The 23,481-nt window shown below is 33.6% G+C and overlaps 2 protein-coding genes across 2 annotated transcripts in view; one reads left to right on the plus strand and one right to left on the minus strand.

Annotated features, from left to right (window-relative positions):
• The window catches only part of LOC110448243 (WD repeat-containing protein WRAP73-like), a 65,886-nt gene that overhangs the window by 38,664 nt on the left and 3,741 nt on the right, over window positions 1–23,481 (minus strand). The window contains exons 2-7 of the mRNA XM_021494396.1: window positions 22,276–22,371; window positions 21,786–21,842; window positions 19,122–19,238; window positions 13,674–13,746; window positions 10,731–10,834; window positions 9,905–9,991 (exon numbers count right to left, since the gene is read on the minus strand). Coding sequence (XP_021350071.1) covers window positions 9,905–9,991; window positions 10,731–10,834; window positions 13,674–13,746; window positions 19,122–19,238; window positions 21,786–21,842; window positions 22,276–22,371 — 534 coding nt within the window. The remainder of the gene's footprint in view (window positions 1–9,904; window positions 9,992–10,730; window positions 10,835–13,673; window positions 13,747–19,121; window positions 19,239–21,785; window positions 21,843–22,275; window positions 22,372–23,481) is intronic.
• The window catches only part of LOC110448242 (tumor protein 63-like), a 63,786-nt gene that overhangs the window by 16,557 nt on the left and 23,748 nt on the right, over window positions 1–23,481 (plus strand). The window lies entirely within an intron of this gene.

Raw genomic sequence — 23,481 nt, forward strand, 5'->3', positions numbered from 1 at the left:
GTTGGAACTTGTTGAATCTGGTAATGGCCCGATTGCTTTTGGAATTCAATAAAGGCTTACTGTTAGTTCAGGCATGTTCCAGTTATGATTAACATTTTAAAATAAATATTGAAATTAGTTTATCATAATTACACAAGGACTTTAAATTAGCATTAGTCCAGTCCATTACACAACTGTACGACTAGTAAGGCACTGTATGCACATCGCTTAATTAAAGTCGACCAAGTGAGTGTTTAATTAAGAATTAACATAGATAACCTACAATTTGATGTAGAAATAGGTGTGTAGCTATCATGAAGTATATGTTCTTGTCCATATCGGAAAAACGTTGTGATTATAAAACTTTTTTTTTTTTTTTTAATATTTCTAAATAAAAAGTGACGAGGCTGTATCTCTGACCAGTAGAAGACACTTGCTGTCTATTATAACGGACAAGATACAAGTTAAGGTGTGGGCTAAGCTTGGTTTTCTTGTATTATGTCCTGGCCTTGTCTGTTTGAGGTAGAGTACTTTGTCTGTCGGTGTCTGGCTGTCCAATACTGGTATTCTCCCTATTGTTATCTTAAGCTGATTAAAGTTAAAGTTGATGATTTATAAGATACTTAAACAGTAATCTGTCTTTTTTCAAATACTAAATTCTAAGTCTTAAATCTGAAGTCATCTGTGGTTTACGATGTGTATGTGCATGATTTTTCTGTGATATTGTGTACCTTTCAAAAATTTAACAAACAAACAAACAAAAAATGTTCTGTCTAGAACTTTGATAATGTTTAGGATGGCTGGGTTTATGAAAACCTTTCTTCATGGATTATAACATTGGACTTAACTGATGCATGCAGAGTGTGACTTATACAACTCAATGAAAAGCAGTGGAACTTACAATTATTCAAATATGAACATCTTGGCCCTTGCAGCCAGTGTTGTGGATTTTGCTTAAGTTGTCTCATATCGTTGACTCCAATCTATCTACATGCCCAAATATGGAACAATATTGAAGGTTCCCTTTCCTTTATTTAGTATTCAAACACATGTACATTTTATTCAATGCCAACAATCCTAAAACTTACAAGTTAACATTTGCATCAACTTTTATACTTAAAACCTACACACTTAAACTTCCTGTTAAGATGGACTGTTAATAAATATTGCGACACCCAAACGTGAGTGACCATTTCCACCTCATGTATTATTGAGTACAAAACTGTATATCATTACGAACTGTTAAAACTCTGTAAATGACATCCAGGATTTTTAAATCATGCCACAGGTGTTAAGTGGCGGATAGGTGACGGGTACCTACTCTAAATATCACAAACACCACATTCCAGGAAATGGCTCAGGAAATGGCTCGTAGAATTTTATGTTCTGTAACAAGATACACTAGGATTATAGCATTAATGTTAGAAATGCTCTTGTCGAAAGAGGATATCACAGTACAGCGAGGCGACACAGATACATAGTTATACACAAGGGTTCTCTGCCATGCCTCAGTGCTTTACAAATTAGGAAAATAACCTTTCTTTCAGATGCTATAATACTTTAACAAAATCCCAGTACTAATTGATGTTTACCTCTTTTCTATGGACAGATCCTTTGGAGGTTATCAAGGGCAAAATAGACTACTGGTAGTCTATATTATACTGTATGTGCATTGCTAAGTTGCTTATACAGGTCGCATTATATCTGTATGTGCCATAAGCCTCAGATGCAGCCAGCGTCAGTAACCCAGTTCTGTTTTAACTCTGTATAACAGCTATAGTGTAACTAGCCTTTGAAATCCTTTTAAGGATCTTTGTCCCACTGCACTGTGGTTTTTCCTATGCACAGTTATCTCCCTTTAACTTCCGTTGGGATATAACTGTAACACAGTTGGGCCAGGACGCTAGTGTTGGCTCAGTCCGTTAGAGTGAAAAAATATCTATCTGAAGTCTGGGGTTCGAATCCCAGTCTAGCCCCGATGACTTGTTTTATATTCAGAATATTGTTTTGGATTATATTTTGTTTATTTCATCTTAACTGTTTCTCGTACATGTCCCGCAAGGTATGATTTCTTTTTCAGAAACGATTTATCAAATCTTTAGTCATGCCAGAAAAAGTACTTAGATAGTAGTTGGTAGTGGTACAGGGATCCTTACGCTAGTTATCATGCCACTAGCCGAAGAAACCAAGTTTAGCTATGGCTATTGTGCAACTAGCACTGAAACCAAGTTAAGCTATAGATATCAGGCCACAAGCCTCAGAAACCAAGTTTAGCTATGGCTATCGTGCAACTAGCATCAGAAACCAAGTTAAAGTATAGATATCAGGCCACTAGCCTCAGAAACCAAGTTTAGCTATGGCTATCGTGCAAGTAACACTGAAACCAAGTTAAGGCACAACTATCAGGTCACTAGCCTCAGAAACCAAGTTAAGTTATAGATATCAGGCCACTAGCCTTTGAGACCAAGTTAAGCTTCGTTTATCATGCTACTAGCCTCAGAAACCAAGTTAAGCTTCGTTTATCATGCTACTAGCCTCAGAAACCAAGTTAAGCTTCGTTTATCATGCTACTAGCCTCAGAAACCAAGTTAAGTTATAGATATCAGGCCACTAGCCTTTGAGACCAAGTTAAACTACAACTATTTTGATAGAAAAACCCAGTTTAGTTCCACTTTTTACACCACCAACCTTAGAAACTTGAGTAAAAAGTCATTTTTCCGAATAAAAACTTATTTCTACAGACCAGAATGGGGTAGACTGATACCATAACAATACTTTCCCTAAAACTTATTTGTTAACATAATTACTTGCTTCATTAGTAATAATTGCAAGTTTTTGATTATTAAATTAGAAATGATATAGTACTTATATACAAGCAGTCAAGTTAATCAGTCTGGTGCCTACACATATAAATAGCTATAAATAACTGAACCTTGAGTGTGTATTGTTACACACTTTTTCATATAAATTCATTATTAGCCTGAAGTAACTTGAGGACTCTTGATGTAATTCACAAAAGTTCATTTATGATTTTAACAAGCACTTAAAACTTCCATGTAGTTGAAAGTTCAACCATGTATTACCTACTGTTATACGTTGGTAGTATATAGCCAATTAAGGGCCCACATAACACTTGATGGGTTTTACTTTAGGTCTGTTAACACATTAAAAGCTAATGCCTCTGGCTACTCTAAAAGCTGCTGTAGATTTCTATGGGTTGCAAGGTCATAGGGACAGGTTCTGAGGTCATTCTGCTGACGGACAACAAGAGTGATTAGATCTGCTGCAGAGTACATAGGTGTCAACATCTGAAACCTCCACTGAGGGAGATCTCCCCAATTCCACATTTTGAATGAGGGAGAAAGTGCTTGAAACGTGACTGATACTGCTTTGCTCAATTTATCTTTCCATTTTTATGTATCAAATAACTCCAAAAAGAATTCATTTGATTTACACACACCTGTTATGATCATCACACACACCCTGCAGTAACTCGGAGATCATTTGATTCAGACACACCTGTTAAGATCATCACACACACCCTGTAGTAACTGGGAGATCATTTGATTCAGACACACCTGTTATGATGATCACACACACCCTGTAGTAACTAGGAGATCATTTGAGTCAGACACACCTGTTATGATCATCACACGCACCCTGCAGTAACTAGGAGATCATTTGATTCAGACACCCCTGTTATGATCATCACACACACCCTGTAGTAACTAGGAGATCATTTGATTCAGACTCACCTGTTATGATCATTACACACACCCTTTAGTAACTAGGAGATCATTTGATTCAGACTCACCTGTTATGATCATTACACACACCCTGCAGTAACTAGGAGATCATTTCACAACAGGATGTAGATTTTGAGTTTGTGTGAGTTTGGACTTGAATGACAGAGTTTCAAAGTAGATTTGTAAACTTTTGTCAAAATGAGGGTGTCTCCCTCCTAATGAAGAATGGTTGATAGCTATGAGAGTACAAAAAGGTGGTCTGTTCACTGCCCAAAATTGTCAGAATGAACGGACTCTGGAAGAAGATGATAGCATTTTCTCTCAAGATTTATAAACAGTCTAGAACAATGACAGGACAGCAAGGGCACTGTGATGTACCTTACCATACCACGCCCCCTGGTTTTCTTTTTAACGTAATAATGACCTTGACCTTAGAAACTTTTTACACCCATTTTGCTCATCAATACATCACAGTGTATCATCATATCAAATTTCAAAAATGTCAATCTTTTGGATTCTAAGATAGCAAGGAAACAAAAGTGTCGACAAACAGGCAGATGGAATGATGGACAGACAGACAGACACCATGATTACTATATAGAACACCTGTATCTCCTTATAAAAGAGAACTAGGAAATTAAACACTAACTAATAGAGCAAATATCAAATTTCAAATTGTGAACAAAAGAGGAAAAGGGAAACGTGAAACATATTGGCAGTAAATGAGTTCTAAAAGAGCAATATATTGAGGCTGTAACATTTTATAAGCAACCAAGTATTCTATGTAGCTAGCAATGCAAGCATTATTCTACTACCCAGTATTGGTTACATACACATGGGATGTTTAACTATTGTAACAGCTGAAGACAAGGTGAGCCCATACAAAGTTATCATAATAAAGACGGCTACATTACACCTGAACTTGAACTTCGACCTTGAGAGACAACAAAGTCGCCAACCACCACTGTCACATGTGGTCAAACAGACTGACATACCAGTGATAACATTCCCCTAATCTTTTCCCTAGCCGGTGAGTTGGCCACTTATACAGAGAAACACTTTACAGAAGTGGGATCTGATTTCCACAAGCCTGTTATTTTGGGCCTTACAACAAATACAGGCTTCCATCTTATACTGACTAGAAAAATTGAATGTCAACATCTGAACAGAAAAACACTTATTGATGACCAGGTATAGCTTTCATCTCCTCAACTTATTCGATGCAACATTCAACCCCCTTTTTCATTCCTGATTTGTTTAAAAATGTCAAATATATAGAGTCTCAAAATACATTCAAGGTCACAAAACACCTTCTCTTCAGTTTAATACCACTGACATGTGCCTCTGTCTTAAGACCTTGTATTGCCAAGTTTGGACCAGATTTCCATGTTTGTAATTTTTAATACAATTTGTTGATACAATTTTTTTAGTACACATGCTTTTGTACATGGCTGTAATCATTATGATAATAGTCTCATTCCAAAAAGAAATTCTTTCTAAATGCATTTTTTAGTGTCGACTGTCGCAGTGACAAAATATTTTTAAAGTTGGCATACTATTTGGTGCTGGTAACACCTATATCATTATAGCAAGATACTAACATAACGTTTTATATGTGAAAAAAGGTTTTGTATAAACCTCCAATACTTCAAAATTTACTTACAACTTCAGAATGTTTCTTTAGAGAAAATTAAATACATCAGCTACCTACAAGATGGCAGCAAAATAAATAGTTATTCTGACATACAACTTGGATAGCTTTAGTCAGACTTTGTAAATGTCTCCATACATTTCAAGGCACTTGTACATTTTGAGTGAATGTCTAAAAAATAAAAAGACTGTTTTTTTGCCATCAAACATTTTGAAATTCAGGGATGTACTTAAATGATTCTGTTGAACCAAACTCCCAATCAAAACAATATCATAAAACGATGATTATATTTAGTAGAGTTACCTCCCTTGTAGTGATGTGTTAATTCTGATGCTGAGTCAGATGTCTGATGGAAACACAGAATGGGCATAAGTTTCAGAAACGTTTCTTAAAAAAGGGAATTTAATAACTGAATTTTTTCTACAGGAAAGCACCCTTGGATTTAAGGAAGAGATTAAATCATTCCCATCCCCTCCCAATTTTTGAGAAATCTGAGGAATCCTTTTAACAAATCACTCTGAATTGTTTAATTTATTCACCCCTGAAATTTCATAATGAACTATTCCAACCTGTGAACTGGAAGAGTTCAAATGTGTCTTCAGGGGTGAATGAGTTAAGTATAAGCATTTGAATATTGTTTATGGATATGACTAGATCAATTACAAATCATTTCAATATTTTCCAATCTTACTGTGGAAAGTTCCCAACAAAAGAGTCAGTAGAACTATCCTTACCCACATATCCAGAAAAAAAAAAGTGATAAAGGCTTTAATCATCAATAACTTCATACATATAAAACATATACATAAACTCACTTCATGTGAATAAATTGCGTAGTAGAATATTAAATTTTGAATTTACAAAAACAAAATTTATACATCACTGATTTTTAATTTTACAATTCTATCATTATTTATTCAAAACAATTTAACATGGACTTGAGCCAATTATGAACTTAATTCTGCAATATCAAACAACTAAAGTGTGTGATTTATGCTTTAATCACACAGGAGGTTTAAATGCCCACATTTTGGGTTGGGCTATTTTGAAAATCTTGAAATCTCTCCCCGACGATTATAATGTTTAAGGTGGACACTAAAATATTTTATTGCATAACCTCCAATTTCAGATATCAGGTTTTACTTGTCTAAATGAATAATTTAAAAGTTAAATGTTTAATTCATTGATAACCTCAATGAGTTGTTCGAAGCATTATCAGCTTAATTAATCATATAAACAATTTTCCAGATGACCTTTAATTTTAATTTTAATTTTTTCTAAAGACCTTTAAATAATAGAATCTCTGTATCAGGCTTATTCAGGTTATTTCACTTGTATTGTCTGCAGATAATCACTGACAACTTTACACATGTTCAGTAAGTTAGGGATTAAAGTACAATTTAAAGGAGAAATTTATAATAATATTTCTATTGAAGCTAACCATGCTTGTCTTATTTTATGTATTACCTACCAATAGTTTGTTGATTCAGTATATATGTAAATAACATTTATATCATTTTACAAATCAACAACAAGTAATAGGACCTGATACAGAGAGCGTAGTTTGATCTGTTTATCTCATGTTCTCTATTACTTATATTTCAGTTCTATTTTTTTTCTGAATTAATCGATTAAAAAAATTCAGTTCTGATTGAAGATTCACGTATGGATGGACTATTTGATGAACGAAACTACACCCTATAGAAATGGACACTTAACATGTGCACACTTTTGCAGGAATGGGTCTTAAAACAATATGTTCTGTATATCTCTTTCCTGAGATTTATACCTATTTATACTGTATAGCTGCTGAATTTCGCGGGATTAAAATTTCGCTATTTTGTGTCTTGAACTTGTTCGCGGGGGTTTAATTTCGCAACTCACAATTTCTGTATGTCTATTTCTGATCATGCTTGGTTTCGCTGTGACCCACAATATAAGTAGACTAATAGTTTTATTGTGTATGTCTGATTTTTTTTTTTAATTTCAATTCATCTGTTAATTATTTTGAATAGTGTGTACTTCTTTCAAAACGATGTTTTGACCTAGTAGCCTCAGGTCAACTGATATCACGGAGGTGTGAAGTTATGGTGACAATCTCAAAATATTCACGAGGGTTCTGATTTTGCGAAATTTAAACCCTCGTGAATATTAGCAACAATACGGTATCAAAAACATTAAGAAACAAGCTAAAAATTCAAATTCCAATCCTGAATCAATTATCAAAAAAAGGTTCACTCCCCCCTCTCCCCTAAAAGCAACATAGTGATTTTCCTTCTTCAGCATATGAAATGCTAGTTGGAGTATGTTGTATCCCTGGGATCAACTCAAGTTACACTTTTGTACAATGACTTAAAATTATTAGATTGATACTTGAAGTACAGTGTATTAATCTTGAAACATCTAAAGGCAAAAATATCACGTTTCCATCCAATATTTTATTCTTGAGATAGAGGAATATCTGTAATTGCTAAGACAAATAAACGCACCCCTTTCACCGTCAAACATTTTGAACCACCCACAGCTAGTGGTAAAATAGATGGCAATAAACTACAATCAAAATTGTACTAAAATATAAAGATGCTTTGAAACCTGTTTTTTTCTAAGTTTCTTCCCTAAAACTCTCTAAATATGAATTTCAAACATCTGTGTTTTCACATACATACATATTTATATATACACAAAGCTAGAAAAATTGAGACCTTCCAGGTTAAAACAAGGAATAATGTATACCATAAATACAACAGATTGCTTGTCACTGAAAGAAGTATCACTTCTGATCAATATCATAAACTCAGTCAAGACATTCAATGACATGTACAGTGACAAAGCAGATTCTCCAAAATAGAAATGGGGTCAATCATATTCAGTAAACTCATAGATCTTTTTTCAGTACCTCCAGTAACACTACGAGATGAAATGAAAAACTTATGATTGATTCTTATCGCAAATCATTTGTTATGTTCGACAAACTTTTATCGAAAGCAATTTTGTTATGAAAGGAATCTATTTGAATATCAATTAAGAAAACGTAGGAGCAACTACTTCAATATCTGTAGGTAAAGGGCGCATAAAAACACATACACAAACAATTTTTTCATATAAATTATGTATCGTATATCTCAATATCAATTTCTATTCATGTCAGGAAGATGCGACGAAAGAATTTATAATCTAATATCTATTTTGTAACTATCATGTGCCATTAATGAGAACGAACCACCTGAATAAATTTAATCTCATTTTAAAAGTACAATAAAAATACCCACTGCACACCCCAATATTTGTCTAAACAGGCTCAAATAAAAAAAGGTCCCACTAGTTTTCATCAATAGCCTGTATACATAATTTAATATATGTACACTATAACATTTATGAAGCATTACGTTAAAACTCAAATTCAAAATTTAAAATCCAACCGACACTTGAGTATGATTATATACTAATCACATACAGAATCATATCTAAATTACGATCCTTGTCATGTAACGATTTCAGAATCAGCTACATCTTCCTTTGATGTTGTGAGTTTATTCACCGCAGCGATTGTAAGGACCATCAAGCTTTCAATTATCCCATTTTTACCTATTAACTACATCTTTATCAATTTCAAAAGCTTGCTACTGAGGTGATATTTTTGGCCGATTACTGAATGCGATAATGTCATGATAAGCGTTGGCTAGACATTTAAGAAGTGACTGGTTTTGAAATTAAAATTCAAACTCGATTAACTGAAAGATGCAAGTCACTGACACAACTGTATATATATATATATATAGCGTCTTTTCCCCAAGCATAATATTAAGAACGACATAAAAATGTAAAATCAAATTAAATGAATCTAACTGCCGCTTCAACCATATGTGCACATAAACATTTATTTATTTAAAGAAGGAAACTTTTCAGTAAGTTATGCAAATAATAAAAACACTATCTGAAGCAGCTAGCAATACTTTAAAGTCACTGTAGTTATTTCTGTCGTAATCCAGAGTTGAGTTCGTCAGAATGGGTTGCCTTTCTTTCTTTGGGTATGGATGACAAAAGAGGGCTACATCACTTCACTTGGGTACAGATCTCTTTTTAAATAATAGTCTATTGGAGGTAGGTGTTAAAATGCTAATTTCTGACAAACACTGATTCCTTGTGAGCAGGAAGAGTCACTAATTGTAATGTAGGTCAAAGTGTATGTACTCTTATACCTATGTACTCTTATACCTTCTTTGATTTTTTTTTTTTTTTTTAAATTTCACGAAAATTCATGAAAAGTCCATTGATATCATAATTTTTCATGAAAATTTACCTTCATTTTTATGCATCAATAAACTTTTTTGCAGGGATTTTAACTTGCGAAATGGGAAAAAAGCAGACACACATATAACATGTTGTTAAACAAACTAGACTAATAATTTTAAAATGTTAAAATTCACAAACATCTCTCAATGCAAATTAACCTGAAAATGTGCATCTCCTATATTATTAAAATATAGGTTATATACAAAATAGAGTAGTGCTACAAAGACGGACTTACGGAGAGAGGGGACTCCCAAACTCCCAGCACCATACCGTCCGGGGACCACTCCAGGCCACTAAGGTCGTCCGTGTCGGTCTCAAAGTGCTGTAAATAGGATATAACAACATTAAAAATTTCATACCAACAAAATCTTTCTAAGTTGGCTTCAAGAATATTTTAAAAGCTATGATATTACATATAAAACCTATTCATGTGTTAGTTTGTTTAGTAAATCTGGATTATTCTGTAGTAGAAATACCAAAAAGATTGGGAAAAGTGTTTGTATAGATATACAGAATTTACAGGATTTAATGTGCAGATATCCTCCTTGATATCTCACCGAAATTCTTTTGATATCTTTCAGAAATTATCTCAAATATCTTTCAGAAATTCTCTCAAATATTTTTCAGAAATTCTCCCTGATATCTTACAGGAATAATCAATGATGTCTACAGCATCGTTATGCTAGTTTATAATCTGATTCCTGATGTCTACAAAGTTTATGTTACCATTATAAGTAAACAGTTAGGTAGCTGATGTCTAAACAATCTCTGTAGTTTTGTACAAATACAGACAGGTATTTCAACCTTAGCAGTAAAGGATCTAAACAGTCGTTGTAGCTTTGTACAAATCAACCTTAGCATTTAAGGCATATCAAGCTAATAGCGGTGTAATACTAGGCAGTGTTTTCTCCAGAAATGGGGATTTTGTACACCCCCGCCCCCCTCAACTATATCTGTCTATATCACTATCAGTGCCCTCCCCCCACCCCCCCACCCCCCTTTCAAACCTGGAGAAAACACCTCTAGGACAAGCATCATTAGAATGATCACAAGGACAGTACCTTGACAAGCTCCCACATACTGCATGTAAATATACTGATGTAGTCTTTACAGTCTCGTCTCTCAGCTAGTGCCATATACTTCCCTCCCACACTGAAGTCCATACCTACAACACACAAATAGAATGCATCAATGACATGTTTAAAATAATTTTACTCTTTAGCAAGGTTTCCTGGGCCCATATTCAATTGAAATGATCAAACTCAGATTTTGTGCTCAAGCCAAGTTTCTTATTCTGGTGATAAATCTATCAAAATTTATATTTTGTCAATGATCCAGAAGACTTTTGGAGATACTAAGGGCAGAATATTGTTTACAAGGTTTAAGCTTGAATCTTCGACTGTGTGACATGATTTTAAGCCAGTTACATGAAAGTAGGATCGAGCACAGATTCCATGCTTGAGCCCAAGTACTGCCCCTGGTCTAACACTTTGAAATGGCTACTTCAAAAATACAATGTACAGCTTTTAAGATTTTATGATATTTTTTCTATTATCTGAAATGGATGCTTAAACAAAATAATACTATAAGCTTTGATATGAAACAATAAAAAAGATGCAGATGATAAACCTCTGAAGAAGAAACGCAGATACATAGGAATAATGTAAATCTCAATAGTTCACTTATAGTTCCTATATCTATTTATCATTTAAACACAAAACAAGTTTTCCTGTGACTTTGTTATCCATGAAAATCAAAAGACCAGGTGCAGTCTTCATTGATATACAAATCACGTTAAGCTTCTGACATTGTAATGAATATCTGTGATATTTCTCTATAAGTACCAGTTATATTTCAACCCATATGATTATTAATTATCATAATTTTCAATCTATTGTTTTCATAAAGAACAAAGATCATTGTCTATGCTCAAATCAATTCAATATAATTGCAGGCAAAACATATACAACATTCAGAACTTCTTCAGGGAGTAACTGATAGAAAAGGTAGACTGAAATAGTCAGTGAATATTTTATCAAAGATTGTCTTAAGGGATCCCTGTCCCACTGCAATGTGGGTTTTTTTCTAATCTACAGTAACCTCCCCTTAACTTCCGTTTAGATATAACTGTAGCACAGTTGGGCCAGGACACCTCTGTTGACATGGTAGCTCAGTCAGTTACAGTGATAGTACATCAATCTGAAGTCCAGGGTTCGAACCCCGGTCTAGCCCCACTGATTTTTTTTCCATACACTCAGAACACTGTTGTTGATTATGTTTTGTTTATTTAATCTTTATGATTTTTCATGAAAGTCCCATAAGGTATGGTTTCCTTTTCAGAAATTATTGATCAAGGCTTTAGTCATGCCGGACAAAACAGTTTCCAACACTTAGTTAAAGTTTCTGGGAGTGGTACAGGGATTCTTAAAAGTACTTGATATCAAGAATATCTAATTACCTACCCCCACTTCAAGTTTTAGAAAATAATACCAATATATTCTAATCTTTTCTTAGTCATGTTAATACTTCAATGGTTTTCGTATATATAAATTCCAATGTGTCATGCTGTATCGGTAACTGTACTCATCAAAGCATCACATTCTGTTTTTAATTTTTATGAAACATTATAAAGATTCTTAGAATCCTTATTGTAACACAGGTCTAGAAAAAATACGAAAAGATATTAAATCCGAAATTTACATTACATCAATTTATAGGCAAGATAATCATGAATACTGTTTGACCACTAAACAATTTTAAATGAACCTTTTCCAAGATGAGTATTACTGCTTCCTTGAAAATCATTCTCATTTTCATTGACAATAAAAAAAAATAACAAAATATATATACCCATAAAATTTTCAATGTTTTCATGAACATAATCAATAATACACCACAGGGATTAATTTACATGTATAATGGTTAAACACTGCAACATTAAATTACATGTTTCTTCTAATTATGTGTGATATCCACTTAAAATCAAACCATATTGACAAAAATATTCATACTTGCCAATTTTGGACCCATAAATTTAGTATTTTCAATCAGTCAGTTTGCTCAACTATATTCTAAGATCTAATGATTTCATCTGAAAGAATATGTCATTTTAAAGGGTTATTTTGTTTCTAGGGAGTATATACACACATTTTACTTATATTTCAATTTTGAGCATGAAGAAACTCCCCCAAGGAAATTTTAAAAAAGTTGACAAGTATATGTATAACAGCCTCTTCTTATTGAAGCAGGTAAACTTACAAAGCTCTCTTTCATAAACATTTATCAATAACGTCAAATATGTTATGCCCTTTACAAACAGGTGGTTGAATATACAATGCTACAAATTTCTTACATTTTGTCATGAAAAAGAAGAATTTTCCTTATCATTGTTTACATTTATGTCTCACGACAATCAATAGCATTTGAAATCCACACACCCGACCCAGATAATTCCTCGCAGCCGACACTACTCAAAGGCCATTAATCCTACAAATCGACACCCTATAAATTCAGTATATGGCAGGTGAGACATTCCCTAAATATCTATTGGATGAAATATCTGGAAACAAAACAATGAATAGGTTATAAGAAACGTATTTTTACGGGCCTTTAGCAAACCTTTGCATGAACTTTTTCTTTCTGACAAGAGTTTCAAAAGATCAGTAAATGTTTATATATCGTGTAGTCTACCTTCAATTAATACTGATTAGGGGGGTAAACATTTTTTAAACTCACACATCTTCCAACATAAAAAGCAGCACAATGAAATAGTTTGATGTTTATCAATGCAAACATTAACCCTTTCACCCCTATTTACCTGGAGTAGACTCTACCATACATTGATATTGATTAGTCCATTATGGTCTACATTGGTGAAATGGTTTAAGTTTAGAACAATGCAAGTAAGAAGAAGAAAGAAAGTTGAAAGGGACATTTATGAAAATCTTCTTCCTGGCCTGTATGACCTCTGACCTTTGGTCTGACATATTCTCCACAGGTCTTACCTTTCTGGCATTGCTTGGGATAGCGGATGTAGGACACCGACTTGGTCACGAGAGACCACACTGTGATACGCAACTGTAAAATACAAAATCGTAGATATCAACACACATAAATAATAAACAGCCATGGTAACTCGGTACAAAACAATAACAGACAACTGTAAAATACAAAATAGTAGATATCAACACACATAAAGAAGAAACAGACATGGTAACTCGGTATAAAACAATAAGAGACAACTGTAAAATACAAAATCGCAGATATCAACACACATAAATAATAAACAGCCATGGTAACTCGGTACAAAACAATCATAGACAACTGTAAAATACAAAATAGTAGATATCAACACACATAAATAATAAACAGCCATGGTAACTCGGTACAAAACAATCATAGACAACTGTAAAATACAAAATTGTAGATATCAACACCCATAAATAATCAACAGACATGGATACTCGGTACAGAACAATAATAGACAACTGTAAAGTACAAAATCGTAGATATCAACGCCCATAAATAATAAACAGACATGGTAACTCGGTATAAAACAATAAGAGACAACTGTAAAATACAAAAGCGTAGATATCAACACACATAAATAATCAACAGCCATGGTTACTCAGTACAAAACAATAATAGACAACTGTAAAATACAAAATCACCGACGTCATCACAGACTTATTGATACACAACTGTAAAGTACAAAATCATAAACGTAAAGTCGTCAACACACGATCATAATAAACAGACGTGTTTACTCGGTACAAAACAATAATATGCAACTGTAAAAATGCAAAATTATAGAAGTTATCTAACAGTCATAATTTATCACTTGGAACATTCCTCACAAAACAGATATGCAAATGTAAAGTATGCAGTCAGATGTCTTCACAGTCAGATCTTATTACTAGGTATCCTACAATGCTATGTAACTGCAAAATACAAAGTCATCAATATAATTGTTTCCATTGGACTCCTGTTTGAAGGATCCCCGTACCACTGCTAAAAATGTATTAGAAACTGTTTTTCAAGCATGATTATAGCTTTGACAAACAATTTCTGAAAAGAAAATCTTACCTTGCTGGACGTTTATAAGGAATGTTTATAACAAAATATAACATATTACAGTTTTTTAGTGCAAAAATTCAGCGGGACAAGACGAGGATTTGAATCCTTAACTTTGAGAATGTTGTACTTTCACTCTAACGGACTGAGCTACCTGGTCAACAGAAGTCTCCTTGCCCAACTTTGATACTGTGGCAGGTTAAGGGGAGGTTACTATATATAGGGAAAACCACAGTGCAGTGGGACAGGGATACTTAAGGAAGTTAAGGGGAGCTTACTGTATATAGGGAAAAAACACAGTGTAGCGGGACAGGGATACTTAAGGAAGTTAGGGGAGCTTACTGTATATAGGGAAAACCAGTGTAGTGGGACAGGGATACTTAAGGAAGTTAAGGGGAGCTTGCTGTATATAGGGAAAACCAGTGTAGTGGGACAGGGATACTTAAGGAAGTTAAGGGGAGCTTACTGTATATAGGGAAAACCAGTGTAGTGGGATAGGGATACTTAAGAAAGTTAAGGGGAGGTTACTGTATATAGGGAAAACCACAGTGTAGTGGGACAGGGATACTTAAGGAAGTTAAGGGGAGCTTACTGTATATAGGGAAAACCACAGTGCAGTGGGACAGGGATGGAAGATAAGGGGAGGTAACTGTATATAGCGAAAAAACACAGTGCAATGGAACAGGGATGGAAGTTAAGGGAAGGTTGCTGTATATAGGGAAAACCACAGTGCAGTGGGACAGGGATGGAAGTTAAGGGGAAGGTTACTGTATATAGGGAAAACCACAGTGTAGTAGGACACGGATACTTAAGGAAGTTAAGCGGAGCTTACTGTATATAGGGAAAACCACAGTGCAGTGGACAGGGATGGAAGATAAGGGGAGGTAACTGTATATAGCGAAAACCACAGTGCAATGGGACAGGGATAGAAGTTAAGGGGAGCTTACTGTATATAGGGAAAACCACAGTGCAGTGGGACAGGGATGGAAGTTAAGGGGAGGTTGCTGTATATAGGGAAAACCACAGTGCAGTGGGACTGGGATGGAAGTTAAGGGGAGGTAACTGTACTGTATAAGGAAAACCACAGTGAAGTGGGACAGGGAAGGAAGTTAAGGGGAGGTAACTATATAGGGAAAATCCCAGTGTAGTGGGACAGGGAAGGAAGTTAAGGGGAGGTTACTGTATATAGGGAAAACCAGTGCTGTGGGACAGGGATTATAGTAAAGAGTACAGTTAACAGAGGTCAGATACATGACTGATATGAAATCAACTCATATCTAATTTAGGTCCGGGTCAAATAATGGGCAATGAAGTCTGACCACCAGTATCTCAAACTACTAAAATCTTAATGTAAACAACTTGATGCTGATCTACTACAGGATGTCAGGTTAATTCACTAAATAGCCAAACATCTACAATAACACCTGACGCGTTACTAAAATACCCAAATATCTACAGTAATGTATAACGCTTCACAAGTCTAAGTGGCGAAGTCTCACACACAATTATGGTTACAGAAAAATGTACTTCCATGGTAGAAATAGTTTGGTGTCGGTGATCTAAATGGATTAAAGAGACATTATCCTGGGTTGAATTCAGGATCGTAGAGACTTGATTGCCTGCATGAGATGGTCTCTCTTACCATAAAGGACTTAAAGAACAGCAATATGTCTGCACTGGTTCAATGTTATATGATGTTTGGTAAAAAGATATTTTTTTCTTCAGAATAATGAATTTTCAGTGCACAAAGCAAGGCAATCTGTGTGCATTCAAATACCCAACGATTATCAAAACAGCATGTACTCATGTACATCTTCGCATAAAAATTCTAATAATGATTTTTATCCTTTTAGCCAAAAATATAAAGCTGAAATGTAGTATACTGTGCAATAGTTGGTCCAGTTGTACGGTGTGTTTCGGTTGGGTTTTTTTCGCAAATTTGTAAATAATTCTTGTGTCAACAACTTTTTTTTGAAATTTTTCACCAAGGACCCTTTCGTACAATTTTTGAAACCTTCCAAGGGTGATCCTTCCAAATACAGGCACCGGTTAGGGACTCTTGACCATGACTATGGTAGAATGTCAACAGAAGACCTTGTTCATGTCAACAGTGACAGGAAATTGCTCTTGATTCTGAACACCGTGTTTGATGAGTCTATCATAATTTAAAGTACATTCCCATTAACTTGTACGAAACCCTTTAAAACCATATGGATATCTAAAATCCATGCAGGTAATGAAAACAGAATTGTTTGCTTGTTAAGGTCAAAAGGTTCCTATCATAATCCAAAATCACATAAAGTTAAAAACCAAATACTCTGAAGTTTTCAAAATTACATATAAAGCCCTACGACACTGGTATGTATAATGATAGTTATACCTACAGGGCATATTATTATCCCAGACAAGACATTTTCACTTTTGAGGTACACAAAAAATAGTCCATTAACTTACTTAGTACTGTTAAGATCTTTAAATTCTGATGAAGGTATATTTTCATCTTGGTTGAATATAGAATATTCTCAAATTGTACATGACCGAGAATGTTATGCTTCTGAAGGATGATTTTGTAAAAACTTGAATTAAATTATTTGATATTTTTAATTTCATTTCATTGAAAAGATATTTTCTCTACATTTCATTGGTAAATATATGTTAATGAAAATGATAATGTATGTATGTATTTGATTTTGAATGATTGAAATACTATAACTCTAATTAAATTTTGACATGATGAATAAAATCTCACACTTTTAAATAGTATGAGATTCTATATTCATCATGTCAAACCTATGAATCTATGAAAAAAACGTTTTTCTTTGGTGTTTATCCAATAAAATCAATACTTAATAAAAACTCATCAAGGCTTAACTGAAGTTACATTGACAGAGAAGGTGTGAATTCAAGGGGATTGGTATCACATTGCTAACAGAAAATAAATGGATGGAATTTGTAAGTAGGTGCAACCACATCAAACCTAAACCCTAAACTACCGCGCAAGTGTAAAGTCCATTTTACGACCATCACTTAGTGTAAACCTTTCTCAGGTGACCTCAGCATTTCATCTGTACAATGCTTGTTTACAATGAAAATTAGAGTTTTTATCTACGGAGTTAACAGTTAGCCTCTGTCAGAATTAAAACGATCATCACAGAAAAGGACTTAACTGTTTATTTATACAAGATTAAATGTGTGTAACAAACAAACACCAATCCGACCGGTCAAACAGAATGGTCAAAGAGTGGTCAAGCTGGTCATATTGTCCAGGTACAGGATCACAATAGACTAATTTATTTGTGTGAGATAAGGGTATGGACTGACCAGAGATACAGGCTAACACCTAATGTCAATAGACTGTGGCAATTTTATACGGTGTTACATAACTCTGAACAGACAATACTATTGTAATAGAATACTCTCAACACAGATAGTATCTCATGAAAAGATGTTTTCGTTATATCTTCTTGAATTGGCTAGAAACTGTGTGATTTCATTGAAAATAGGAAAAAGATAAAAATCCATGAAATTGTTTGATAAAAGTAATTCACCAGACTGATAAAGGTCACACGATGCCAAATGGTGTCAATTCTGAATACTTTTCAAATTTGTTGGGACATTTGTATGCCAAGATTAAGGTCAACATCTGAATTAGTCTAGAGGTTCACACTGTCTAAATGTCTATATATCAGATAATCATTAAGACTGGTCAGAAGATTAAAACCCACAGCCAGAAAAACCTGTAACAGACACATTCTCAACAGTCATTCAAACTCTTAATTGTGTGCGTGTGACATTACCTTTCTTGGAAAAGAAATAACAATATTTGAACAATGTGTTACTTCCTCAGAAAATATTTGTTATCAAATAGATTACCTGCATATCTTAGGTTCTTATATATCACCTGATTAGTCTAACATCCAGGCCAACAAGTGGTTAATAAATTAAAGTGGTTAATATATGTTGAAATAACTTGTTTCAAAATTGTTGTAAAATAATTAAAATTTATATCTATAAGTCAAAAGACTTTTTCATGTGCATTTTCTCTAAGATATTAAAACTTTCAATAAATTTGTAAAACTTGCATCTCTAACTTTAAAATATAATGGAGTGCAATGTAAATTGTACAACATTTTTTAATTTTCTATTTTCAAACTTCCCAGCATTCAATGAAAACCATAATTTAGTCTGTAATACATGCACAAAGTAAATTGAGAAAGCATATACTGTATATACCAGAAATTAAATAGTTCTACAGTTCAGCAACCCAAGGCCGAAGGAAAACATTAATTCAGAGGATTATCAGGGGTAACATTCAATACTATAATTTTACATTGAAACCATTGGGTTTTGCAGAACTATATTGGACATTAAAGACATACATTAAAGTCTGCAGTGGTCAGTATATGTCGGCCATCGGGACTCCATCGGACATCACAAAGTCCTGCTGACCCTTCATCTACTTTACAATTCCACTCAGGCTGTTCAAGTGACCAGACCTTAAAGTAAACAAGAAAAGCACTTCAGCTTAATCTGAGACGAATTCTAAAATTCAAAAGATCAACATTCAAATTATAAAAGTCAACACAATCAATCTGTTGATTAGATTTCAAAAATTAATAGAAAAGATATGAAAATTATTAAATAACAAACATTTTCTTTGATATCAAAATATAGTTGACCAATTCAAAAACTCAATGAAAATTAAAAACAAAAGAAGAGTTTCATATATAAGCATCTAATGTTCCTTTTAGGCAGTTTAATTGATTGATTTTTTTTTACATTTAGAGGTTTCTGTACAACTTACATGTCCTATATCATTAATAAAATAAAGGTTTGATTTTTAACATAAATGAAACAATTCACAAATTTCACAGCATAAAAAAAAATATTTTAACTTTGTCCTATAAAAAATTAACACAGCTCACATCACATATATATTTTTTGTATCCCAATGTAATAATTTCAATGGTACAATAAAATTTGTGAGCACTAATCCTGATTAATATAAATATCCCTCATTTACTGTTTCATTCTTACACCTTATCTGGGAGAAACACTTAATTGCTACACATGTACATAGCGTTGAATTCCAATTACACAATACCGGAATTAATTTTGGTACCTTGCATCAAGGGCAGGGCTAATCTCCTTATCTCCTTAATATCTCATCTTTTGTCAATTTGTTCTGTATTGAAATATCAGGTGAGTATTGTCACCTGTCAGCAGGTGACAGGTAAGTCACAGGTACCTTACCTGGGAATACAATAGGGCCAGTATTGTCCCTAATCAGGTGTACAAGATGGTTGAGGGGTGTTAACCTACATCAAAGTAAGAGTAGGTAGTCCTGCATAACAGGGGGTCATTAAGCCTTGTTTACTACCTACCTAGGTAGTTTAACCCAGGTAAGACAAAATGATAGAGTGATTAGGACTACTACCTGAGCAGATTTACCTGTAATCAGATGTGTGAGACTCAGGTGATCAAGAAAGGTAACACAAAATGAAAAGTTTGTAATCTGTTACAGATTATATCTATGGAAGTATGATAATGATTGGTGGTGGGGGACAGGGAAAACAAGGTTACATCAAACACGGACCTGGGGACAGGGGGTCCTACATCAGACAGAGTCAGAGATTGGTGGTCACACCTAATTACAGTCTTATCAGTAGATCACAACAACAAGTGAAATTACAGGTGATTTATTTTCACAAAAAAATAACAATTTTAAAACATATTTATATTTTTTTTCCAACTCTTTAATTTCCACAAAGGCTTGTGCCTTGTCATTTTAGGAAAATATTCTACACCAAAAGCATATTTTGGGAGAAACAAAGCAGTTTTTGATTTTAGGAAAATCTGCAGACATTTTTCTTTAAAGTATTCACTGATATTGTCTAATGGATATAAAATCTTACTTGAAATGTGTTGCTAATAGTATAAAGCTATCATATGTTGGCTGTATAAAGCTATCATATGTTGGCTGTTGTTACATTAAAGATGTGTTACGTAAGGTATGGATTTCTCTTTTACAAATCAGAAATTACAAAACAATTTTCCTTTTATGATATTTAATGTTAACTTTCGACAATCCATTAAAAAAATGCAAAAAATTTAAGAAGGATCTCTCATGTACGACTTGATAACTTCAGTTTGTCCTAAGCCAGCTCAAAATTACAGACTTTTCCTTGCAAGATAATTCTTTAGAGGAAGCAAGTTTTCTGTTGACAGAACTTAAAGCTAAATCTAGGGCAAATTAAAATATGAAATAGCTGTACAGTGTTATCATCTCTATGGTGAAGGCCATATTCTAAACAAGAATTAAGCAGCATACCAACACATTAAATTTGTCACTAGGCAACTCAATCCTCTCTGTAGATTATCTGTGTATAGTAAGGAGGTCAACCAGTAATCATTTCACTGCAAATTTACCAGTATAAACTCAGATAAAGTGGTTTGGTGAGAGCTGAGGCCATATGTGGTGTGGGAATAAGAGGTTTGGTGGGAGCAAATCAAAATCGGCTGATTTCCAATATATCAAAAGTTTGACTTCTTCGTGATGAAATACATTTAATTTAATCCATCATGTTATTTCCACATCAATCAGTGAATATTCAATACACAATGCAAATGCAACAATACTTTTCTATTATTCGAAAAATATCACAAAATACATTCTGTACCTCTAATTTCAAAAATTTCTCCAAAAAATTCAGTCTTGCACCTCCTATTCTTTCATCTCATCTCATAACATAATATCTCATTCTATTATTTTTTTTTTATACATTTGTCATATATGTCAAGTATAGGAAAATCAAATACGCTAAAAGGGTGGAGGCAAGGCAAATATTCCGACCAAAAATGGCAAATAAAAATTTCTGATAAAAGTTCCCATAGAAAACCTAGACTGCATACACAGAGGACACATTCTACATGTGGTATAGCAGTCTATACTACTCAACTTAGCTATCCAGGGCACCATTAAATGGCTGAATTAAAATAGTGATGACATAATTATTTATATATTCTTGGATTTTGAAACCTACCTGCACAATTCCTCTCTTGTACAACCCACAAAGGATGAACTGGGAATCTGCTGACCACTACAAATATGGGGGAAAATGTTTTCATCATCATCATCAACAACAACAGCAGCAGCTCAGGTCAAAAATACAATACTCTAGCTCATAATCCTATTTGATAAGAAGTACCGGCTGCAAATTGTCAATATTCATTGAAAATCTTATTATCGAACATCACCAGAAAGGAAGAAGTGAAATTGTCATTTCTGATACCACTTTGTGAGCATTCCTATCCAAGAACATGCAATATCACACTTAGCTCTGCATTGTACAAAGCTTTAATTTATAAAATATATTTTTTCTTCCATGTTTTTATTTTTTCATTTGTCAATCAGATGAAATGTTTATACTTTAGTGACGTTTGATCTCTATTAAAAACGACATTTTATGTTATGTCTTTACATTTCCAGCGACTCAAATCTATACTAATTCTCGAAATGTCAGCACCTATTACCTCTATAACTTGTATAGTGTCCAAACAGCTGAAGAGATTCTGTATCTGAAACGTCTCCACATCCCGCACGATCAACCGAAACTCTGTCACAGACGCCTGAAACATCCAACATATAAACCTATTAGACTCAACCAAAGTAATAGCAAAAGTGTGATCAATATAATTTGCCAAATTTCGAAAACAACTCATTGCATTGTCAATCTACAAACTTTTTATCATTAACAATAACATCAGAACATTTAACAATAATCTTCTATATACTGTAGCACCAGGAGGGCACTAGAACTTCAGTCAGCTTTTCGTAGAAACTGCTTATATTTCAAACTATCTTTGAACGATATCAAGATAGGACAATAGAAATATACAATTTAAAAAAAAGCCTGTACAATTTTGACAAGGTGTGTCTTGTTAATCAAGTTTTGAAATTTTATTTTTTTTTACCAAAATCTATTGCAATATATATGGTAATTTGGATTACTTTATTACAGAACATGAGATTTGTTTTGAGACAATGTTTTGAAATTTCCTGTTTTCTTTATAATTAATTCATTTGAGTTTCATATTATAAATTTAAATAGAACTTTTCAGAAAAAATGAACATATACTTGACTGATTTACTTGAAAATCAGATTAAAAATCCATATTTTGATCCTTTAAATTTATTTAATAAACATGTAGATGAAGCAACATGTCTAAACAGATGAATAAAATAACATAACACATGTAGATCAAATTTTGTCAACATTCTCTTGTTCAATAAAAATCATAAACCTTGATATTTTGCTAAAAGACATTCTAACTTGTTTTTCAATTATCTTCAAATTAAACTTTAAAATGAAACTTTATAGGCAGCAAAATTAAATTTTTAGGCTTTGCTTAAAGTTTTTTTTGTCTTGTTAAGAAATTGTTGATTTTTAGACACATGCATTCAAAGGTGATATAATTCATATACATAATATGTAAAAAGGTTCAGTTGTTGGCGATACCCAATGTCAGTGTGAAGCATTTCAAGTTACATCACCGTCATGATAGCACCTGATCTTACTATGTGTTGCATTCAAAATTGTAATTACACACAGCTTCAACCTGTTATGTTAGTCTGGAGACGTACCGAGCTATATGATAATTTTATGCTAATAACTTGCAGTATGTAAATCGTAAATATAGCGACATCAGAGGAAAGCACTTCAAAATCTTGCAGCCCTA

Source organism: Mizuhopecten yessoensis, unplaced genomic scaffold (genome assembly GCF_002113885.1).
Source record: "Mizuhopecten yessoensis strain PY_sf001 unplaced genomic scaffold, ASM211388v2 scaffold3961, whole genome shotgun sequence".
Lineage (NCBI taxonomy): Eukaryota > Metazoa > Mollusca > Bivalvia > Pectinida > Pectinidae > Mizuhopecten > Mizuhopecten yessoensis.